General features: G+C 43.2%; 1 protein-coding gene and 1 pseudogene across 2 annotated transcripts in view; one reads left to right on the top strand and one right to left on the bottom strand.

The window, feature by feature from the left end:
- The first annotated feature begins 1,303 nt into the window (after positions 1-1,303).
- On the top strand, positions 1,304-2,632 carry LOC143683620 (RNA-binding motif protein, X chromosome-like; annotated as a pseudogene).
- A 7,338-nt stretch (positions 2,633-9,970) lies between these two features.
- SNTA1 (syntrophin alpha 1) overlaps positions 9,971-24,446 on the bottom strand; it is a 30,646-nt gene continuing 16,170 nt past the window's right edge. Inside the window, exons 3-8 of one of the 2 annotated variants that reach the window (XM_077111266.1) lie at positions 16,026-16,230; positions 12,738-12,945; positions 12,471-12,601; positions 11,858-12,086; positions 10,660-10,847; positions 9,971-10,571 (exon numbers count right to left, since the gene is read on the bottom strand). In XM_077111266.1, coding sequence (XP_076967381.1) covers positions 10,538-10,571; positions 10,660-10,847; positions 11,858-12,086; positions 12,471-12,601; positions 12,738-12,945; positions 16,026-16,230 — 995 coding nt within the window. In that variant the 3' untranslated portion in view covers positions 9,971-10,537. The remainder of the gene's footprint in view (positions 10,572-10,659; positions 10,848-11,857; positions 12,087-12,470; positions 12,602-12,737; positions 12,946-16,025; positions 16,231-24,446) is intronic. The other variant, XM_077111255.1, reaches the window with a different exon arrangement.

Below are 24,446 nucleotides of genomic sequence, written 5' to 3'. Positions count from 1 at the left end.
GTCTCCTGGCTTCCTGTTTCACGAAGCTCCCCGGGAAGCATTTTCCTTCTTCATCTCCAAAGGTCGCTGGCTGGTGGACTCTCTGCTTCATGGTGCTGCAGCATTCTCTGCTCTCTCTGAGTCTCTCTGAATTTCCAAAATGTTTCCTCTTTTATAGGACTTCAGAAACTAATCAAGACCCACTCAAATGGGTGGAGACATGTCATCCCCTAATCCAGTTTAACAACCATTCTTAACTAAATCACATCAACCAGGGAGATGATCTCATTACAGTTTCAAATATACAGTATTGAACAGGGATTATTCTACCTTTAAGAAATGAGATTTATATTAAAACATGGCTTTTCTTAGGGGGTATACTTCCTTTCAAACCAGCACACCCCCTATTATTTATTTATTTTTAATCCATATGTTTTACTTGTCTGTCGATAAGGTAGACAAAAGGAGCATCAGACACAAGGTTCTCACAACCACACAGTCACACTGCGACAGCCATATCATCATACATTTATCTTAAAGAAACATGGCCACCAGAGCACAGCTCCACATTTTCAGGCAGTTCCCTCCAGCCTCTCCATTACACCTTAACTAAACAGGTGATATCTATTTAATGTGTAAGAATAACCTCCAGGATAACCTCTCGACTCTGTATGGAATCCCTCAGCCATTGACACTTTATTTTGTCTCATTTCATCTTCCCCCTTTTGGTTGAGAAGATTTTCTCAGTCCCTTGATGCTGAGTTCCAGCTCATTCTAGGATTTCTGTCCCACGTTGCCAGGAAGGTCCACACCCCTGGGAGTCATGTCCCACTTAGAGAGGGGGAGGGCAGTGAGTTTACTTGCTGTGTTGACTGAGAGAGAGGCCACATCTGAGCAACAGAAGAGGTTCTCTTGGGGGATGGCTCTTAGGCCTAATTTTAAGTAGGCTTAGCCTATCATTTATGGGGTTAAGTTTCGTATGAACAAACCCCAAGATTGGAGGCTCGGCCTATTTCTTCGGCTGTCCCCACTGTCTGTGAGAATATCAAGAATTCTCCACTTGGAGAAGTTGAGTTTTCCCCCTTTCTCACCATTCCCACTAGGGGCCTCTGCAAATACTTCCCTATTCACTGTTCACGTTGTTCTGGGATTCATCACTCTGGACAAACCTACAAAATCTCATGCGCTACGCAAGATTCCAAGTACTATGGTGTTGAATTAAGCTGTCCTCATAAGTTATATTAGGAAATGCACTAATCAAAATATAAATTTTGGTTGCACAGTAGAGCTAGCGGCTTCCCCTTCCTCTCCTCCAGCTCGATCCAGCAGCCCTCACGCATGCTGAGCTTCTAGAAAGCATCTGTCTGTGGGCTCGTGGGAGCTTGAAATCATCCTCATCTCGCTCCGACTCTGGGGGGAAAAATGGTTGAAGCAGATCGTCCAGGAAAGCTCTTCATTGGTGGGCTCAATACAGAAACAAATGAGAAAGCCCTTGAAGCCGTATTTGGCAAATATGGACGAATAGTGAAAGTACTCTTGATGAAAGACCGTGAAACCAACAAATCGAGAGGTTTTGCTTTTGTCACCTTTGAAAGCCCAGCAGATGCCAAGGATGCAGCCAGAGACATGAATGGAAAGTCTTTAGATGGAAAAGCCATCAGAGTGGAACAAGCCACTAAACCATCATTTGAAAGTGGTAGACGTGGGCCACCTCCACCTCCAAGAAGCAGAGGCCCTCCCAGAGGTCTTAGAGGTGGAAGAGGAGGAAGTGGAGGAACAAGGGACTCCCTCACATGGAGGACACATGGATGATGGTGGCTATTCCATGAATTTTAACATGAGTTCTTCCAGGGGACCACTTCCAGTAAAAAGAGAACTGCCACCACGAAGTGGAGGTCCTCCTCCTAAAAGATCTGCCCCTCAGGACCAGTTCGCAGCAGCAGTGGAATGGGAGGAAGAGCTCCTGCATCACGTGGAAAAGATAGTTATGGAGGCCCACCACGAAGGGAACCTCTGCCCTCTCATAGAGATGTTTATTTGTCCCCAAGAGATGATGGGTATTCTACTAAAGACAGCTATTCAAGCAGGGATTACCCAAATTCTCATGATACAAGAGATTATGCACCACCAAGAGATTATACATATCGTGATTATGGTCATTCCAGTTCACGTGATGACTATCCATCAAGAGGCTGTAGTGATAGAGATGGCTATGGTCGTGATCAAGACTATTCAGATCATCCGAATGGAGGATCCTACAGAGATTCATATGAGAGTTATGGTAACTCACGTAGCGCCCCACCTACATGAAGGCCCCCACCCTCTTATGGTGGAAGTAGTCACTCTGATGATTACAGCAGCTCATGTGACGGATATGGTGGAAGTCGAGACAGTTACTCAAGCAGCCAAAGTGATCTCTACTCAAGTGGTTGTGATCGTGTTGGCAGACAAGAAAGAGGGATTCCCCCTTCTATGGAAAGGGGGTACCCTCCTCCACGTGATTTCTACAGCAGTTCAAACCGCGGAGCACCAAGAGGTGGTGGCCGTGGAGGAAGTCGATCTGACAGAGGGGGAGGCAGAAGCAGATACTAAAAACAAATACAATTTTGGACCAAAATCCCTGTTCAAAGAAACAAACAAAAAGTGGAACTGCTATAACTACCCACGGACTACTAAGGAAAAATTAAATGTTACCTTTTTTAAATTTCCTAAGTTCCCCTCCATAATTTTTATGTTCTTGTGAGGAAAAAGTAAAACATGTTTAATTTTATTTGATTTATGGCATTGCTTTCAACAAGCAAATGTTAAATGTGTAAGACTTGACTTGTGTATTAGTGTTGTAACTTTCCAAGTAAAAGTGTCCCTAAAGGCCACATTCTGATTTTTCCCAGTAAATGAGGCAAGACACCTAAAAGCGTCCACAAACATCTAGCCATCTAAAATGGAGAGATGAATCTTTCTGCTTATACAAACAAGCTTAGATATTAGAGGGTGGTCGGGGTAATGCTACTCTTAGGATTTCAGGATGTCTTCGAACTGAAATCTCAATGTTCTCAGTATGAAAAACCTGAGGTCAAATGCTTATGTAAGGAAAGTGCTATTCACCCAGTAAACCCAAAAAAAGCAAATGGATAATGCTGGCCATATTTTGCCTTTCTGACATTTTCTTAGGAATCTGCAAGAACCTCCCCTATCCCCCTCCCCCAATAAGACCATTTAAGTGTGTGTTAATGACTACAGAATACTAAATTTTAAAGTTTGGCCAAAACCTATATTTATATATATATATATTTTTTTTGTACCAAATAAACATTTTTTGCAAAGCCCTGTTCTTACCACTGACTCATTAATTCGAGGTCAGACCAGCTGGGTTCCTATCAGGGGTCTATTGCTCACATCCAAAAGCCATGGCCAAGTCATTTACCCTGTTGATTCCCAGTTTCCTTACCTATCAAGTGGCTGCTCTATGGAGAATACTTGCCCCTTGAGGAGATAAATCAGGAGAGCATTAAGGAGGCTGGGACATTCATCTAGGAAGACGCTATGGAGTCTTGGACCAGTATGGTGTCTTGAGATGTATTGCATGAAAGTTCACACTATCTCTTTAGGTGACTGTATGCTGCCAATTCAGTAAAAAATACAAAGACAGACACAGGCTACAAACTGTATTAAGGTTCTTGGTTTTTACTGTAGTTCTCCAGGTATCTCAGAATGTAGTCTAATCATTTGGGGGAATTAACAGCACCATTAAAACACAAAATTTTGGAATTCCTGTAAAACTCGTGACCCCTAGAGACAAGTTCCTAGATACTCCAGAATCTAAGTTGGAGAAATAGTCAGGTTTATTGACACATTTTTTGTACAAAAGGAAAGGGATGGAAGGGCATACCATGTTCATGGATTGGAAGACTAAATATAGTTAAGATGTCAATTCTACCTAAATTGATTTACAGATTCAATGCAATACCAATCAAAATCCCAACAACTTACTTTTCAGAAATAGAAAAACCAATAAGCAAATTTATCTGGAAGGGCAGGGTGCCCCGAATTGCTAAAAGTATCTTGAGGAAAAAAAACTAAGCTGGAGGTCGCACGCTGCCTGACTTTAAGGCATATTATGAAGCCACAGTGGTCAAAACAGCATGGTACTGGCATAAAGATAGATATATCGACCAATGGAATCGAATAGAGTGCTCAGATATAGACCCTCTCATCTATGGACATTTGATCTTTGATAAGGCAGTCAAGCCAACTCACCTGGGACAGAACAGTCTCTTCAATAAATGGTGCCTAGAGAACTGGATATCTATATGCAAAAGAATGAAAGAGGACCCGTATCTCACACCCTATACAAAAGTTAACTCAAAATGGATCAAAGATCTAAATATTAGGTCAAAGACCATAAAACAGTTAGAGGAAAATGTAGGAAGATATCTTATGAATCTTATAATTGGAGGCGGTTTTATGGACCTTACACCTAAAGCAAGAGCACTGAAGAAAGAAAGAAAGAAATGGGAGCTCCTCAAAATTAAACACTTTTGTCCATCAAAGAACTTCATCAAGAAAGTAAAAAAGACAGCCTACACAATGGGAGACAATATTTGTAAACAACATATCAGATAAAGGTCTAGAATCTAGAATTTATAAAGAGATTGTTCAACTCAACAACAAAAAGACAGCCAATCCAATTACAAAATGGGAAAAAGACTTGAACAGACACTTCTCAGAAGAGGAAATACAAATGGCCAAAAGACACATGAAGAGATGCTCAACGTCCCTGGCCATTAGAGAAATGCAAATCAAAACCACAATGAGATATCATCTCACACCAACCAGAATGGCCATTATCAACAAAACAGAAAATGACAAGTGCTGGAGAGGATGTGGAGAAAGAGGCACACTTATCCACTGTTGGTGGGAATGTCAAATGGTGCAACCGCTGTGGAAGGCAGTTTGGCGGTTCCTCAAAAAGCTGAATATAGAATTACCATATGACCCAGCAATACCATTGCTAGGTATCTACTCAGAGGACTTAAGGGCAAAGACACAAACGGACACTTGCACACCAATGTTTTAGCAGCATTATTTACAATTGCAAAGAGATGGAAACAGCCAAAATGTCCATCAACAGACGAGTGGCTAAACAAACTGTGGTATATACATATGATGGAATATTATGCAGCTTTAAGACAGAATAAACTTATGAAGTATGTAACAACATGGGTGGACCTAGAGAACATTATGCTGAGTGAGACTAGCCAAAAACTAAAGGACAAATACTGTATGGTCTCACTGATATGAACCGACATTAGTGAATAAACTTGGAATATGTCTTGGTAACAGAGACCATCAGGAGATAGAAATAGGGTAAGATAGTGGGTAATTGGAGCTGAAGGGATACGGACTGTGCAACAGGACTGGATACAAAAACTCAGAAATGGACAGCACAATACTACCTAACTGTAATGTAATTATGTTAAAACACTGAATGAAGCTGCATGTGAGAATGATAGAGGGAGGAGGGCTGGGGACATAAATGAAATCAGAAAGAAAGATAGATGTTAAAGATCAAGATGGTATAATCTAGGAATGCTTAGAGTGTATAATAATAGTGAAATGTACAATGTACAAATTTTAAAAATGTTTTTGCATGAGGAAGAACAAAGGATTGTCATTATTGCAGGGTACTGAAAATAGATAACTAATACTTTAAAATGTCACATTATGTGTGAGACTAAAGCAAAAAATGTTTATTTGTTACAAAATTTAGATTTTGACTAGAGCATTTCCTAATATAACTCATGTAGATAGTTTGATTGAATGTCATAAGTACTTGGAATCTCGGGTAGCACATGAGATTTTGCTGGTTTGTCCAGAGTGATGCCCCGATGAATCCCAGAGTGATTTGATCAGTGAGTGGAAAAGTATTTGCAAGCCCCCCTCGGGGAACGGTGAGAGTGGGGAGAAATTCAACTTCCCCAAGTTGAATTCTTGATATTCTCACAAGCAGTGCAGACAACCAAAGCTATAGGCTGAGCCCCCAGTCTTGGGGTTTGTTCACATGAAACTTAACCCCACAAAAGATAGGTCAAGTCTACTTAAAATTTAGGCCTAAGAGTCACCCCCAAGAGAGCCTCTTTTGTTGCTCAGATGTGGCCTCTCTCTCCAGCCAACATGACGAGCAGTCTCACCACCCTCCCCCTCTCTGCGTGGGACATGACTCCCAGGGGTGTGGCCCTTCCTGGCAACGTGGGTCAAAGATCCTGGAAAAAGGGGGAAGAGTAAAATGAGACAAAGTGTCAATGGCTGAGAGATTCCAAACAGAGTCAAGAGGCTATCCTGGAGGTTATTCTTATGCATTAAGTAGATATCACCTTGTTGTTCAAGATGTAGTGGAGAGGCTGGAGGGAATTGCCTGAAAATGTAGTGCTGTGTTCCAGTAGCCATGTTTCTTGATGATGATTGAACAATGATATAGCTTTCACAATGAGACTCTGTGAATGTGAAAACCTTGTGTCTGATGCTCCTTTTAGCAACTATATCAACAGAAGAGTAGAACATACGGAATAAAAATAAATAATAGGGGGAACAAATGTTAAAATAAATTCAGTTTGAAATAGTGATAAATGAAAGCGAGGGGTAAGGGGTATGGTACGTATAGTTTTTTTTATCTATTATCATTTTATTTCTTTTTCTGTTGTCTTTTTATTTCTTTTTCTAAATCGATCCAAATGTACTAAAAAATGATGAATATGCAACTATGTGATGATATTAAGAATTACTGATTATATATGTAGAATGGAATGATTTCCAAATGTTTTGTTTGTTAATTTTTTTTAATTAATAAAAAAAAAAAAAAGGAAAGGGATGTCTTGTCCTAACTTGGCTATGGAAGGAAGGGAGGTGATCACCCATGCCATGCAAAGCCCCAACATGGCATGAAGGTTGAAGGGAGATGCTCCACCTACTCTACCATGCCATGTTGGGGCTTTGCACTGGGGGCAGACAACACCTCTCCTCCTTTCCAGTGCCCCCTAGGCCGGACCCTGTCCTTCTGATCACACCAACTCCCTATTTCATGTTCTATCTTTTGTTTCACTAAGGCTCCTTCCTCTTTACTGACAGTCTTGTCCACTTAGCATCATAGGATGGAAGAATTATAGAGCTGGAAGCAAATTACTTCTAGGGCTTCTAGTATGGGAATTAGGAAACCAAGATTTGAATCTAGGTCTCTTGTCCTCTTAAAGCTGGGCTCTTTCAAATTGGGACCTTTGCCCCAGCAACCACAGGCCTCCACAGGGCCTCTTTGTGGCTGTAAAAAAGCAGTAGATCAAGGGGCATTAGACTTACCTACCCTTTGCCAATTCTCATTGCCATGGGGCTAAGCTGGCAGCATGAGGGGTGTTCTCTGGTGCCTGATTCTACTGCTTCCAGCTAGAAACACACTCTCAACAGCCATTCCCAATAACCTCTGGTATCTCTGCCACTTACACACACCAGCCTACTTGGGGACCAGGAACCATTTCCTACCCCTCTCCCACCACCCCTAAACTCACAGGGTCCTCCTTCAGTTGCCATGTTTCCAAAAGCCCCATGTTTCACCGCACTTAGGGCCCTTTCCCCTGGGATCCTCTGTCTCGATGCTATTCCCCCTTCCACCTGATTAACTCCTACTAGTGTGATGGTTTTCATTATTACTGAAAAATTATTCACTTCCCAATGTTAAAATAAATTTACTAGATTGAAAACAAAATTATTCACTTCCCTTTTCCACTGTGGCTAGAATATATTTTCCTTCTCCATTGATGTCCGGCTCAGTCATATGACTTGTTTGGGCCAATGGAATGAGAGAGGATGTGATGCAAGAGAAAAGCATGCTTCAAGAGCCGCTGCCCTTTCATCCTAGGCTTCAGAAGGAACCAACAGTGCAGATCTGAGACCAATCAGCAACCACGAGCATGTCACCCAATGGAACCCAGATCCTCATAGTCAAACTTAGTCAACTTGCAGACTTAGGAGCAGGAAAATAAATGCTTGTTGCTGTAGCCACTGAAACCGGAGTTGGTTTTTGTCACCCGGCATTATTGCAGAGGTAACTGATCAGAGCAGGCTCCTTCTGATGTACATCATCTACAGCGTCTCACTGTGAGACAAACTGCCCCAACTCCCCAGAGGAGATCAGGTCCCTATTGGTCTCTCTGCTATTTTCATGTGTCTGCCCAATTTGAAATTTTACATTTGATTGTGGCATCTTCTGATGAATTTCTTTCCCCTGAGGACAGGGACCTGTCAATCTTGCTCACAGCTACATCAGCTTTGGCCCCAAGGTCTGGCACACAGCAGGCGCACAGTACATATTTCTTCGATGCACAGTGGATTGACAGATAGATGGGTGGGCAAGGCCTGGAATCTCTCTGCTTACCTCCATCCCCTTGGTTCATAGTACCTGGTTTCTAGAACTAGCTCTGGTTCTGGCTTGTTCTGTGGCTTCTTCTGGGCCTGTTTCCTCATGTGCAAGCTCAGAGAGAACTGCTTAGTTCAAAACAATTTGCCACTAGTCACATGCGGCTCTTGAGCATTTGATATGCAGCTAGTGTCAATGAGAACGAAATTTTAATTAATTTTAATTAATTTACATTTTAAAACTGATTCAGTTATTGGAAACTGTTAAATCTGTAACGGCTTGGGTATGTGAATCTACTTTTTTCATTTGTAAATTTTATGAAATCTAAATATATTTGTGTTTCATTGATTTTCATTTCCAGTGAAAATCTGGCATCTGGATGGAGATCTGCTATAGGTGTAAAATAAACACCAGATTTTAAAGACTTGGTTTGAAAAACAGAATGTAAAATATCTCATTAATAACTTTATATTGATTACATGTTGAAATGACATTTTGGATACATTGGATTAAATAAAATGTATTATTAAAATGATTTTCACCTATTTCTTTTTACTTTTTGAAAGGTGTCTACTAGAAAATTTAAAATTATAGATGTGGTTCACATATTTCTATTGAATGGTGCAGGCCAGAAGTCTCTAAGGTAAACAAGGATTTTGAAGTCAGAGCCAGACTGAATCCCAATTCAGACAATTCATAGCTGTGTGACTTTGGGCAAGTCACTTTCCCCCTGTGAGCCCCTGCTTCCTTATCTGTGAATGGAGATAGTTGTGCCCACCATCTAGGCATGTGGGGAGAATCCAATGAAATAATGTGTGCATTGTGTCTAGCACAGTGCCTTGCAGGTAGTAAGTGCTCTCTAAGCATGTGCTATCATTACTGTTGTCATTGTGATTTTCTGGGCAATGCAGCAAGTAGGGAGATAAATCCATAGCTCGTACTGCTTCCAAAGCACATTCCATCCATCCTCCCTTCTAAAGGAAAGGTGCCTGCAGATCTTCATGGTGGTTTGAAAATATGTCCACAAATTATTTGATGATCCCTCTTCAAGAGGTGGAACCTAATTCCTCTCCCCTTAAGTGTGGACATCTAGTAACTTGCTTCTGATGAACAGAATGAAGCAGAACTTTCAAACTGGGTCATACAAGGCCTTGTGGCCTCTTCCTTTTAGCTCTTTCTACTGTATCATCCATTTGTGGGGAAGCCAGCTGCCATGACATGAAGGCACTAAAGCAGCCCTATGGTTATTCCCATGTGGCGAATAGCCCTGGGAGGGAGGTCCTGCAGCCCCAGCCAACCTCTGGGCTGCAAGGTTATGAAAAACCCCAAGACAAGAAGGTTCCAGCTTAACCCTTCTAGAATTCCCAACCAGAGAAACTGAAAGATGATAAATGTTTCTTGTTTTAGGCTGCTGAGTTTTGGCATAATTTGACACACAACAATAGATGACTAACATATACTCTTTCTAACCCTGTAGTTAAAGGTCTGCTCTTCTCTGGGAAAGGGGCCCCAGTCTTGGGTCTGGTCCATCTTGGGACTGTGGGGGCCACCACAGGGCCCAAAGGCCAAGGCAAAAACCACAGACACTTGGCCAGGCTGCCTGTGTGCTCACAGGCTGTTTATTTACCCAAGAGTAAGAAGGAAAGAGAAAAGATGAGAAAAACCAGATGCCCCAAGGGAGTGGGGCAGAGGGGAAAAATGAATAGAAAGGCTCCTCCTCTTTCTCTTGCCGCTGACCCCAAGGGACCCCAGCTTCACAGGGGGCCTAGGGTTAGCGTAGGGGCCTCTGGAAGGCCCGGCAGCTGTTGGCTGAGTTAGGGTCCCCACAGGAGCAGGGCTCAGGCTCGGAATGGCTTCTGTGTACACAAAATATCTCTCTGCAAAAGGCACTGGTGGGGTCAGTGGGCTGGAGCCACTGTGTCCTGGGTCCGAGTCCCGGTCCTCAAGACCATCCTAACCCCCCTCAGGGGCTGGGAATCTGCAGCCCTTCTCCTCTCCCTTCCCTCGGCCCAGAAGTGAGCAGGCAGTTAGTGTAGAGCCAGGTCAGGCTGTATGGCAGGCATCCCCTCTTCAAGGCTGGTACATCTGGTGACCTCTAGGCCAACAGCCCCAGGCGGGTGACTTTGGCCGAGAGGAAGGAGTGGATGATGAAGACTATAGTTTTGGGACACGAGTGCAGGTCCAGCTGCTGCGGAGTGAAGAAAAGGGTCAGAGGCCTAGTCCAGCCTCCGGGACAACCCCCCCTCCCCAGGGTACAGAGGCAGTCCTCCACTCACAATCTCGCCCTCAGCACCACCGAAGTCCAGGAAAAGGAGACTGGCACCATCGTCCGAGGACATCTGCAGCTTCTCAAAGGGCTGCCGGAGCAGCACAGTTCGGGCTGCACCTGGCTCAGCCGCCCACAGTGTGAAGCCCTTGTCGATGTGCACAGAGAGGCTGCAGGGACGGCCATTCCACGTGCAGGCTGTGGGGGGGGGGGGGGGTTGGGCACACGTATCAGCTGGGACCTCAGAGACCTCAAGCTCTACCCCCAACAACCCCCACCCCCACCAGCAGCTCCACAAAGTAGGGGCTTAGATACCACGAGGGATGGGAGGCTCACTGCCTGTCGTGACATCTATATGCCCACCCTGCACAGAGTCATCCCACCCTAAATCACCAGAAGGCCCTCAGAGAACCTGCAACTGACCTCCTTCCCCACTTCCAGCAGCACCACAAAGTAGAAATGGAGAGCTTAAAATATGCAACAGAACCTATAGCAACTATGGACTATAGTTAACAGTAATATTTTAATATTCTTTCATGAACAGTAACAAGTGTACCACACCAATACTAGGGGTCAGCAATATGGGGGGATAAGGAGTATGGGAGAATTAGGGTTTTCTTTTTTATTTTTATTTTTTTTCTGGAGTAATAAAAATGTTCTAAAGTTGGTCATGGGACTGTCTGCACAACTATGTGATGATTCTGTGAGCCAGTGATTGTACACTTCAGGTGGTTTCTATGCTATGTGAATATAACTCAATAAAACTGCATTTTTAAAAATCCACAATGGACAGTGGCCAACTCCCTAAAATGGCAACAACAGACCCACCAAGCATGGCCCTTGGAGACCTGTAAAAATGCCTAATTTAGCAAATAAGAATATAGGCTGCCAAGTTCATTTGAACTTTGGATAAACAATGGATAATTGGGACATATTTATACTAAAATAGTATTCATTGTTTATCTGAAATTCCAGTTTAGCTGGGTGTCTGGTATTTTATCTGGTAATTATATTCTAAGAGCGCTCTCTAACATCTGTATCAAAAGAAGCATAAATCCAGAACCAGAAAAACCCCAGGGAAAAGAGGCTTACTACTACCAGGGCACCTAGAGATAAAAAACGGGGAGCCCTTGAAATGGCCTATCCCCTCTCCTGAAGCACGCTAAAGAAGGAAGCTTGAATGCTTCTAGGGATGAGAAGCTCATTACCAAAAAGATACCCCCAGATCCACCCAGCCCACCTGTAGACACCTCCTGCACACCCTCAGCGGCCCGGTGACAGCCATCCACCAGCTGGCGGGTCCAGGCAGCCAGCTCCTGTGGTGACTCCACACTGAACAGGTGAGTGTCCACACCGTGGCGTGTGCCCGTGCGCAGGGCAAAAGAGAGCTCTGCATCATAGGGTCCCGAGCCCTTGGCGGGGCCTGAGTGCACCAGCCTGAGGGAAGGGAGAAGAGGGTTAGGCATGAGGCCTCAGGCAGGGAGAAGTCAGCTCTAGGCAAACAGGGATGACCTGGGAAAGGACCTGCTGAATCCTTCACCACCTAATTCTAGGGGACAGGACTTCCAGGTGGACACCCACTCAGCAGACCTCGCCAACGGCATTCCCTGCCACCCTCCCCTTTATTCCCTCTGCTCAGCAATATGGGCCCACATTGTACAGATGAGAACATTTTGATCCAAACAGAACAGGGGCTCACTGCAGGTCACCAGGGAAATAACTCAGGGGCAGAATGGGGCTGAAATCCCCAGCTGCTGAGGCTCATCTGAGCATCTTCCCGCAAGCTCTGGGCAAGTCCAGGACAAACCTGCCCATGGATACCTGGTGGCAATGAGTGGGGCAGTTCGGGCTGGCCGGCTCAGGGCCTCACGGGTCTGGGGGAGACAGCAATAGAGAAGCAGCTCCTTTTCAGTCAGTAGGGCCAGGGTGGGTGCCGTGCTCCCACCTGGCAGCTACAGAAAACAAGACAGTAGTGAGGAGGATGGGTCAAAGGGTCATGGTGGGGTAAGGAGGAGAGGAGCACTGGGAATGGGACAAGGTCCAGAGAGGGGAAGAGAGGAAAGGATAGATCCCAGGCCCAGCAGGCACCTGCTCCGTCAGCCAGCCGATCTGCTTGATGTCCTGGCTCTTAGCTGTGCTGGTTGCTGCCAGCAGTGCCTGCAGCTCGTCCTTAACCTGGAGCATCAGAGTGCTGATCTGGGCTTGGATGGCAGCTGCCCAGGACCTTGCACTAGCCTCATCCTTGGCCCTCAGGAAGAGGGTGTCTTGGCCATCAGCCGAACAAATCTCCAGATACCTGCAGGCACAAAAATGTGAAGAGCTAGGCCTGCCTGCTGGGCTGCAGCTGCCCAACCCTAAAATCTGACCCAAGAACTCTATTCCCTGCCAAGCCAGGTGAAACCACAAGGGATGTCCATGAGAGAATTAGGAGCTACACTCACCACTGGGGCTCCAGCCACAGTTACTGGGGTCTCACGCCATCTAGGGACAAAAGACTATAACAAACACAGATATGTATATACACACAAATACATACAAACACCAAAATATGTGATAGGGCCAAATTTTCACTGTGTGAGGACTCATAATCTTGCCCTTTTATCTTGGTTTCTAAGGGGAAGAATACTTTTGCTGGGCCAGCTCCCAGATTCTCCTTTGTTGCAAAGAACAAAGTAATGCACTAATTGGGGGGGGGGGGGGGGGAGAAGGGGTAGAGCTAAAGAAGCTTGAGAGATCAAGTTGATCCACATAATAAAGAGCTGGGGGAAGGGACCACACAGGCAAGTATCAAGGAAGAGTTTCAGGGAAGTAGCAAGGAGTAGTGCCAGACAGAGAAGACTTTCAAAATATTTTGTGGCCATCAAGGATCCACTCCCCTCTGGCATTTCTATGAGAGACAGACTGTGATGGGAACCCATTCACCTCTGCCTTCCTCTACTACAGAATTAGAAAGCAAAATATTTCAATTCCTGGCTTCCCTTGCAGCTAGGGCTTGACATGTGACCCCATTCTGACCAATGAGATATAGAAGTCCCAAAAGAGGGTGTCCCTTCCCAAATGAAAGGTAAATCTTTCCAAGGTGAGGTAGGTAGTCTCTAAAGATGACCTCCATCAAATCCATCCCTCCCTGTATGCAGGGTCCACTTCCCCCTTCAAGAAGTGGTGTCTGTGTCTCCTCCCCTTGAATCTGGGTTGGCCTTGTGATTAGCTTTGACAAAGAGAATGTGACAAAAGTGATATTCTGGGATTCCCAAGTCACCCTCTAAGAAGTCCATCTACCCTAAGACCACCATGCTAGGAGGAGCCAGCCACACAGAAAGGCCTCATGGAAAAAGGATTGCTCAGCCAGCCCCTAGCCGTGCCAAGGACCCTAACTGAGGTTCCAGGCATATGAACGAAGCAGCTTTTTGGGCCTCCAGCCCCAGCAGGTACCACATAGAGCAGAAGAACTGGCCAGGTGAGCCTATCCAGATTATAGAATTCTGAGAAATGATTTTTTTAATTATTACTTTCTAAGCCACTAAATTTTAGGATGGTCTCTTATGCAGCAGTAGATAGCCAAAATATCAAGAGAAAAGTCCCTTTGCCTTCTGTCTTATTCTTGTCTGGAATATGGACACAATGCTTGGAGATACAGACCCTATCCTGCCACCACAAAGAAGAAAGTCCAAAATAAAGATGACAGAGGAAGACACGGGAAGCCTGTTTCATTTGATGGTACACTCGAGTAGCTACAGCAGCCTGGATAGATAACCCCTGCAATTTTTTTTTTTACACAAATAGAAAAAATAAACCTCTCACTTATATGAGCCATAACTTATTGCAGTCCCATATAATCCTAGAACTGAGCAAAAATATGAAATACTTTTCATTACCTTTGGTTTGCTGAATGATTTGACTGGGATATTGTGCTATTAGTGGACTGTTGTCCCAATTATATTCAAGTTACACTAGTAGTTACACATGCATGCAAATGTCCAGGCACACATACATATAATTAACCTACAAACATATATAAAAGTCTCCACCCCTACACACACAAATGCTCACATACACACATATAAACACTTGCATTTTATGTGCCATCTGCATGTGACACAAATAAATGCTTCAGATGATAGCTAGGATCAAGCCAGGAACCATGATTAGCCTAGGGTTCCAGAAGCTCAGGAAAGACTATACCCACTCATCTTTCCCTCAATACAAATGGCGTCTTCCGGGGAGCACCTCAATCTTACCATGAATCACCAGTTCAAGCGTCAGGCTGTGGGGAAGGGTGAGTATCAAGTGGGGCCAGGAGGTTTGGAGGCTGTACATTAACCAGTGATCCCAGCCAGTGCTGGGCACTTGCCTAGCAATGAGCCTAGCCTGGGAATGGGACCCACAGCATGAGCTTTTTATGTGCACACCATATATATAGATAGATACACACACACACACACCTCCCATAATACTGCATACCCGACTTGACCAACATACACTCCATCCAGCTACCACCAACACTCAGGCATCCGCAACTTCTAAAGCAGAGAGGGCCGTTGGAATGAAGCAGGTTCCACTCCTTCCTGATTGCATGGCCTTGGCAGCTTACTTCCTCTCTCTGAGACCCATTATCCTCATTTTTGGAAAGGGGATGAAATGGGACTTTTCTCATGAAATTGTGCATGGAAACCACTCAACACAGTGTTTATCAGGTATACAGTAAGTGCTCAACAAATGTTAACTGGTACCACCACACCAATGCCAAGTATCAATAATAGGAGGAAATAAAGGGTATGAGGTTTTTCTTTCTGGAGCAATGAAAATGTTGTAAAATTGATTGTAGTGATGAAAACATCTCTGTGATTATACTAAGAGCCACTGACTGTACATGTTAGATGGACTGTATAGTGTGTAAATAAAACTACTTTATAAAATATATATCGGACACCAATCTTATTATGAATGAGCTGCTAAGGGGTGCTCATATGGGGGAGATGGTAACCTTCCATGGCCCTGATATAAACATTACATCTCAGAACCTCAGTCAGGGTTGGAAGAGACTCTAGGAAATCACTGAGTCCAGCAACCTTATTTCATAATAGGGAATCTAAAAATAAGTGAGGAAAAGGGACTGGAATCCAGGGCTCCCTCTCAGAGCGAGGTTCTCCTCAGATGTGAACTGCCTAGAGGAAGAAGAGAAAAGCAGACCAGATCTTCACCCCTATAACTTCACTCATTCTTTCACTCAAAAAACATTTCTTAAGCGCCTGCTATGTTCTGGCATTGTACTGGTTGCCTGCAACACAGGGGCATCTTTCTTTTGACTCCACCACCTTACACCAGGGCATCTGTCAGTCTGAGTTGGCCCCACCCACACCCTCACCCCAGTCTTACCTGGGATCCGGGTCAGTGGGGGTGCACCTTCTTGAGACATATGCCATTTTCAAGGACACATGTTTGGCCTCGCTGAGGTCCCAGGGTTGGGGGCCAGAGGAGGGAGGCTGCCGTTGAAGGGGCGAGGCAGGAGGAGAGTCCCAGCCAACCGAGCTTCCGCCAGCAGAGTTCTTGAAATGTGGTGAGACCTCCTTCATGTACTTGACTGGTCAGGGGAGAGGTCGTCAGTTACCATATGACATTGGCTCTTATGCACACATCACACTGAAAGCTAATTTATCAAGAGTTTAATGTGTGTCCAATCTTGCTATCTTTCTCTAAGTTAAAATCTCAGATGGTGTGACAGAAACTGATAGGTACCTGCTAGTACCCAATTTCTCATTTCCCCTTGATTTATAAATAGCTGGCCACCTGGAAGAAAGACTACATCTTCCAGCCTCCTTTGCTGCTAGGTGTGGCCGTGTGACCACTAAATTCTAACCAAGTAAAGGGAAGTATTGTTTGGGCCTTGCAGGATGGCTGCTTAAAGGAAAAAGACACCAGCTGCAGCAAAGCAGTGAAAACACACCAAGAAGGCAGTCGGGTGATGTAACTACTCTGACACATCCCGCTGTGCGTCTCTTATTTTGGTCTTCCTATCTACCAAAAGGGAAGATTAAATGAGATGGTCCTATGGCAGAGGCCACTAATTATTCTTCGATATAGCGTAACCTCCCAGCCAAAGACTTTATTTTCCAGGCTTCCTTGCAGCTCTACATGCTTCCGGGAACAAGTTCTGGCCAATGAGACAGGAGCAAAAAAGATGTGTGCAACCACCAGGCCCTGCCCACTGGCTGGAGCATACGTGGTTGCCATCTTGACCAAGAGGACTGTCCTACGTTCTAAGGAAAGCAGAGCAACAAAACAGAAAAAAAACTGGGATGCTGACACTTTGGAGATACCATATCAGACTTGGGCTGTTATATAAGAAAGCAAAAACCTTTTATTTTGGTGTACATGAGTGGTTCCATGGTAGAATGCTTGTGACACATGTGGGAGACCCGGGTTCAATTCCCAGACCATGTACTCCCCCCCAAAAAAAACCTTCTATTTATTTAAGCCATTAAATAATTTTGCGGGTTTCTGTATCACAGCAGAATAGCTTAAACCCTAACTAACAGAAGAGCCAAGGGGCCCTCTTACCTCTATTATCACAAACAAATGCAGTGGACGCCTTCCAGAACACCCTGACCAACAGAATCTTCTGTGATGATGGGAATGCTCTATCTTTACACTGTCAAACACAGTAGCCATGAGCCACATGTAGCCATTGAGCCACTGAATGTGGCTAGTACAAACGAGAAACTAAATTTTTTATTTGTATTTATTTTTAATTAATTTTAAATTTAATAGAGTCACATGGAATTAAGGGCCACTGTACTGTACAGCACGTTTCTAGAATAGCAGTTTCTTTGCCCAACTGACTCATAAAGTCACATTCTCATATATGATCCTGTCCTTCTGGTTATGCTAGCTGGACCAGGGGGAACCCCTGCCCTATGCTGGACTACCCAGGTTGAGACTAGGAAGACACCCTAGACAGGTGGTTTAAACAAATGTAAATGTTAGGGAGGCAGCCTGCTTCTGTAAAGAGGATTAGTGGAGACGTGCATTCAAAGGCGGAGGGAAAGTCCTACCAGGTACCTGATACTCATCCTTCAGAAGTTTGGGCTGTAATTCTGCCCTTGGGGCTCTGATATTTGCAACCAAAAGAATCTCGATTGGGAATGTTAGTACAATAAATGAAGCTGAATGTGAGAATGATGGAGGAGAGCTGGGAGCACAGATGAAATCAGAAGGAAAGACAGACGATAAAGACTGAGATGGTATGATCTAGGAATGCCTTTGGAGTATACAATGATAGTGGCTAAATGTAAAAATTTTTAAATGTTTTTGCATGAGGAAGAACAAAGGAAAGTCAATATTGCAGGGTGTTTAATATAGATGGTAATACATATTTTAAAACTTTAACTTATGTGTAAGACTAAAGCAAAACACGTTTATTTGGCACTAAATTTATAATTTGACTAGTGCATTTCCTAATATAACATCTGTGGACAGTTTAACTGAACACCATAAGTACATGGAACCTTGAGTAGGGCATGAGATTTTGTAGGTTAGTCCACAGTGATGTCCTGATAAATCCACAGTAATTTGAACAGTGAATTAAAAAGTATTTGTAAAGTTCAACTCAACAACAAAAAGCCAAACCAATTACAAAATGGGAAAAAGACTTGAACAGACACTTCTCAGAAGAGGAAATACAAATGGCCAAAAGGTACACGAAGAGATGCTCAACGTCCCTGGCCATTAGAGAAATGCAAATCAAAACCACAATGAGATATCATCTCACACCACCAGAATGGCCATTATCAACAAAACAGAAAATGACAAGTGCTGGAGAGGATGTGGAGAAAGAGGCACACTTATTCACTGCTGGTGGGAATGTCAAATGGTGCAACCGCTGTGGAAGGCAGTTTGGCAGTTCCTCAAAAAGCTGAATATAGAATTGCCATATGACCCAGCAATACCATTGCTAGGTTTATCTACTCAGAGGACTTAAGGGCAAAGACACAAACGGACACTTGCACACCAATGTTTATAGCAGCATTATTTACAATTGCAAGGAGATGGAAACAGCCAAAATGTCCATCAACAGACGAGTGGCTAAACAAACTGTGGTATATACATACGATGGAATATTATGCAGCTCTAAAACAGAATAAACTTATGAGGTATGTAACAACATGGATGGACCTTGAGAACATTATGCCGAGTGAGACTAGCCAAAAACTAAAGGACAAATACTGTATGGTCTCACTGATATGAACCGACATTAGTGAATAAACTTGGAATATGTCGTTGGTAACAGAGACCATCAGGAGATAGAAATAGGGTAAGATAGTGGGTAATTGGAGCTGAAGGGATACAGACTGTGCAACAGGACTGGATACAAAAATTCAGAAATGGACAGCACAATACTACCTAGCTGTAATATAATTATGTTAAAACACTGAATGAAGCTGCATGTGAGAATGATAGAGGGAGGAGGGCTGGGGACATAAATGAAATCAGAAAGAAAGATAGATGTTAAAGATCAAGATGGTATAATCTAGGAATGCCTAGAGTGTATAATAATAGTGAAATGTACAATGTACAAATTTTAAAAATGTTTTTGCATGAGGAAAAACAAAGGAACGTCATTATTGCAGGGTGCTGAAAATAGATGGTAACTGATATTTTAAAATGTCACCTAATGTGTGAGACTAAAGCAAAAAATATTTGTTACAAAATTTAGATTTTGACTAGAGCATTTCCTAATATAACTCATGTAGATAGTTTGATTGAATCTCATAAGTACTTGGAATCTCAGATAGGACATGAGATTTTGCTGGTTTGTCCAGAGTGCTGCCCCGATGAATCCCAGAGTGATTTGATCAGTGAGTGGAAAAGTATTTGCAAGCCCCCGTCGGGGAATAGTGAGAGTGGGGAGAAATTCAACTTCCCCAAGTTGAATTCTTGATATTCTCACAAGCAGTGTGGACAACCAAAGCTATAGGCTGAGTCCCCAGTCTTGAGGTTTGTTCATATGAAACTTAACCCCACAAAGGATAGGTCAAGTCTACTTAAAATTCAGGCCTAAGAGTTACCCCCAAGAGAGCCTCTTTTGTTGCTCAGATGTGGCCTCTCTCTCCAGCCAACACGACGAGCAGTCTCACCACCCTCCCCCTGTCTACATGGGACATGACTCCCAGGGGTGTGGACCTTCCTGGCAATGTGGGACAGAGATCCTGGAATGAGCTGAGACTCAGCATCAAGGGACTGAGAAAAACCCTAGAATGAGCTCAGAATTAACATCAAGGGATTGAGAGAACCTTCTCGACCAAAGGGGGAAGAGTGAAATGAGACTAAGTGTCAATGGCTGAGAGATTCCAAACAGAGTCGAGAGGTTATCCTGGAGGTTATTCTTACGCATTAAGTAGATATCACCTTGTTGTTCAAGATGTAGTGGAGAGGCTGGAGGGAACTGCCTGAAAATGTAGAGCTGTGTTCTAGTAGCCATGTTTCTTGATGATGATTGAACAATGAGACTCTGTGAATTTGAAAACCTTGTGTCTGATGCTCCTTTTATCTACTATATCAACAGAAGAGTAGAACATATGGAATAAAAATAAATAATAGGGGGAACAAATGTCAAAATAAATTTAGTTTGAAATGCTAGTGGTAAATGAAAGCGAGGGGTAAGGGGTATGGTATGTATAATCTTTTTTTTCTCTGTTATCATTTTATTTCTTTTCTGTTGTCTTTTTATTTCTTTTTCTAAATCAATGCAAATGTTCTGAGAAATGATGAATATGCAACTATGTGATGATATTAAGAATTACTAATTGTATATATAGAATGGAATGATATCTTAATGTTTTGTTTGTTGTTAATTTTTTTAATTAATAAAATAATAAAAAATAAAAAAATAATTTAAAAAAGTATTTGCAAAGTCCCCTTCCAGGAATGGTGAGAATGGGGGAAAATTCAACTTCCCCATTTGGAGAATTCCTGATACTCTCACAAGCAGTGGAAACACGAAAGCAATAGGCCGAGCCCTCAATCTTGGGGTTTGTTCATATGAAACTTAACCCCACAAAGGATAGGTTAAGCCTACTTAAAACTAGACCTAAGAGTCACGCCCAGAGAACCTCTTTTGTTACTCAGATGTGGCCTCTCTCTCTCCGCCAACACAGCAAGCAAATTCATTGCCTTCCCCTTCTCTACATGGGACATAACTCCCAGGGGTGTGGACCTTCCTGACAATGTGGGACAGAAATCCTAGAAGGAGCTGGGACTCAGTATTAAGGGATTGAGAAAACCTTCTACACCAAAAATGGGAAGAGAGAAATGAGACAAAATAAAGTGTCAATGGCTGAGAGATTCCAAACAGAGGCGAGAGGTTATCCTGGAGGTTATTTTTACGTATTATATAGATATCACCTTTTTAATTAAGGTATATTGGAGAGGCTGGTGGGAAGTGTCTGAAAATGTAGAGTTATGTTCCAGTAGCCATATTTCTTGATGATGATTGTATAATAATATAGCTTTTGCAATGTGACTGTTTGTGAAAACCTTGTGTCTGATGCTCCTTTTATCTATGGTACAGACAGACGAGTAAAACATACGGATTAAAAATAAGTAAAAAATAGGGGGAACAAATGTTAAAATAAATTTAGTAGATTGAAATGCTGGTGATCAATGAAAGGGAGGGGTAAGGGGTGTAGAAAAAAACAGGGGAAACAAAGGCAATGGAAATACTAGCAGTCAGTGAGAGAGGGATAAGGGTATGGTATGTATGAGTTTTTTTCTTTTTTCTTTTTATTTCTTTTTCTGAATTGATGCAAATGTTCTAAAAATGATCATAGTGATGAATACACAACTATGTGATGATATTGTGAGTTACTGAACATATACCAAGAATGGAATGATCATATGATAAGAATGTTAATTTTTGTATGTTGCTATGTTTAAAAAATTTTTTTTTAATTAAAAATTTTTTAATTAAAAAAAAAATCTTGACTGGGGCCCCAGTGATAGGAGTCAGGATCCCACGCCTTTCTAGAAAAGGAAGCTTTCAATGGCAGTGGCAGCTAGAAGCAAAAAGCAACCTTGTGAGAAGGCTGATTTGGGAGGAGCTTGGTGGGAATAGAGAGATTCAGGAACAAATCAGCTTTCTTGAGTATCTATTATGTGCCAAGTATTGGGCTGGCCCTAAGACTGGGACGTAAACACACGACACTTTATACTATCACTCCTTTAACTCTTTACTCATGGAAGACATCACTAATCAATCAGAGTGTTTTATGGCGGCTACTATCAATCAATTAAGGCTGATAGGTAATAAAACAATTGGTCATTATTGCCATATCAATTAAATGGCAAGTAACAGAACACATGATAACACTGCCCTAAACAATTAACGAACAATAAATATTTATAATTTCACTTAAGAATATAGGAAGGCAATTTCTGGATTGGCTCAATGTCTCAATGGCCTCGGAATTAGTGTATGCCTCTCTTGGCTTTCTCCTCATGTTCACAAGATCGCTGCCACAGCTCAAGCCTATTATTCCTTACATGGCAAAGCCCAAAGGAGCAAGAGAAGTGACAGGCAGAAAAAATGCCATTTCCTCATGCCTCCCTCTTATCAGAAGGGTAAATATTTTTATGAAGCCTCCAATAGACATCTTCTTTAATCTCATTGGCCAGAACCTGGTTGCATGCCCACCTCAAGCCCAGTTATCAGTAAGCAGGAATAGTCATGACTTAGACCAATCACAATTCACCCTCTGGGGCTGAGCATATTTCCACCCAATAAAATCAAGCTCTGTTAGCAAGGAAGAAGGGGAAGTGATTGGTAGGCAGGCAACCAACAGTGCCTGCCACACCTGCCCTGCCATCTTAGCTGTTCCCAATGCTGATGGGCAGCAGTCAATTCATTTGTAAAATGAGCTACTGGGAAGAGACTACATATGTCAATGCCATTAGAAGACTTAGCCAAACAATGGTCTCTCCACCCCTAGCCAGGCTGTGCCCTCTTCTGCTCTCCTGGGGGAGTACCTGATGCCTGCTAAACTTTGGGAAGCTTCCTTCCCCCTACCCAACCACACCTGTCCCTATGGCCATCTACCTTGCTAATCATCTGAGCTTTTCAATCAGGGCCTAGCCAACAACACTGTCTGTAACTAGACAGTCCAGGCAGAGGTGAGGAAGCAGTTCTTAGCCTCATGGAAGAACCAGATAAGAGGCTGTTTGTGTCAAGGCTCTTAAGGCTCAGATAGAGTCCAACGCAAACAGGGATGAAAGTGAGAGGGGGTTACAAGTGTTACTGGGAGAGAAGTTATGTAAATATAAACATAAACATAGGCTTTTTAGGGGGAAACTAAGGGCAGCAAAGTTTGGGTCTGAAGATTGGGAACTAGGCCTGGAAATATCTCATCATCATCACTTAAGTAACTCACTCCATGACTGACTATTAGACTGATGTCCTAAAGGGCAATGGAGGTGGGACATACCACAGCCTACCTGGCAGTCAAGCCATTTCTCCCCTCTCTACTTGCTACAGAACCCTGAGCCCTCGTGGCTTAGCTTCTCCCTAGTCTCATGGGAGAATTTTGATCGGTCAAAGTTAATCATGATCATTCCATCATCTTGCTTGTGACTGATTTAGAAAGGGATAGATGATACAATTCTGGCCAATGAGGTTTGAGGGAAAGTGTGCCTTTTTCCTCTCCTCCACCCTATAGAAGTTGTGGAAGGGGACTTGGTCCTAGTGCCAGGATAACCACCTTCAGACCCTGAGGGTTGGGGTTCACACACTGAGGATAATGCAGCACAAAGATGGACAGACCTGGGTCTTCAGTGATTCCATAAGCGCCTAAATTAACTTACCATGGAGCCACCCTGCCTCAAGACTTCTTGTTCTGGAAGATAATACATTTTCTTCAATACTGAAGCCTCTTTGAATTGGGTTTCTGTTACTTGTAGCCAAAAGCATCCCAACTAATACAGCACCCCAGGGTGCTACAAATCCTTGCTAAATTAACTATGCCCCTCCACTGCTCAAATGCCTCCCCCAGCTTCCCTGCACTCTTCCCCCAACTTCAAGGCTCTCAAGCACTGGGCCCTGCACACTTCTCTGACTTCGCCTCCCTACTTTCACCCTCTAGTCTAATCGACCTACTCAGAGCTCTTAGAAGCTATGTGAGCTTCCAAACCTCCACACCTTCGAAAGTTCTGTTACCTCTGCACAGAATGTCTATAGTATATGGTTTGGAATAAGTCACTCTTGGATTTGAATTCCAGCCACAGCACTTTCTAGCTGCATGACCACAGACAAAGTAATTTACCTCTCTGGTCCCAGTCTGCTAGTTTTTAAAAGAGGATTAACAATGTCTTCCTCTACAAATATGTCAGGATTAGGGACTTAATAAGTGTGAGCTTAAATACTAGGGAACGGATAGAAGTGATAACTAATAAGCAGGTTTATAAGTAACACTGCCATATTGAAGGTGAGTATGATTGAATTCATATATATATGTATAGTGCTATAAATCCCAATGATTAAAATTATAAATAAGTTTTCACATGAACTATTCCAATGGTTCAATAGTGGACAAAGAGTCAATAAAGGAGGGATATAGTGGGGAAACTAAAAATGCATGCTACAGCCAATAGTTAATAGGAAGACATCAACAGTACCACGGCACTACCAGAGGCAACTAATTGGTGGGGGGCAGGGAGTGATAAAGGATGGTTTGATTCAATAAGCGGTGACATTATGTTTGCCAGTTCCTTGTCATTGCGGCCAATGAAAATTATCTAAAATTAAGAGTG

Source organism: Tamandua tetradactyla, chromosome 1 (assembly GCF_023851605.1).
Source record: "Tamandua tetradactyla isolate mTamTet1 chromosome 1, mTamTet1.pri, whole genome shotgun sequence".
Taxonomy (NCBI): Eukaryota; Metazoa; Chordata; class Mammalia; order Pilosa; family Myrmecophagidae; genus Tamandua; species Tamandua tetradactyla.
The sequence above is the reverse complement of the archived record's forward strand: the minus strand, read 5'-3'. Positions and strand labels throughout refer to the sequence as shown.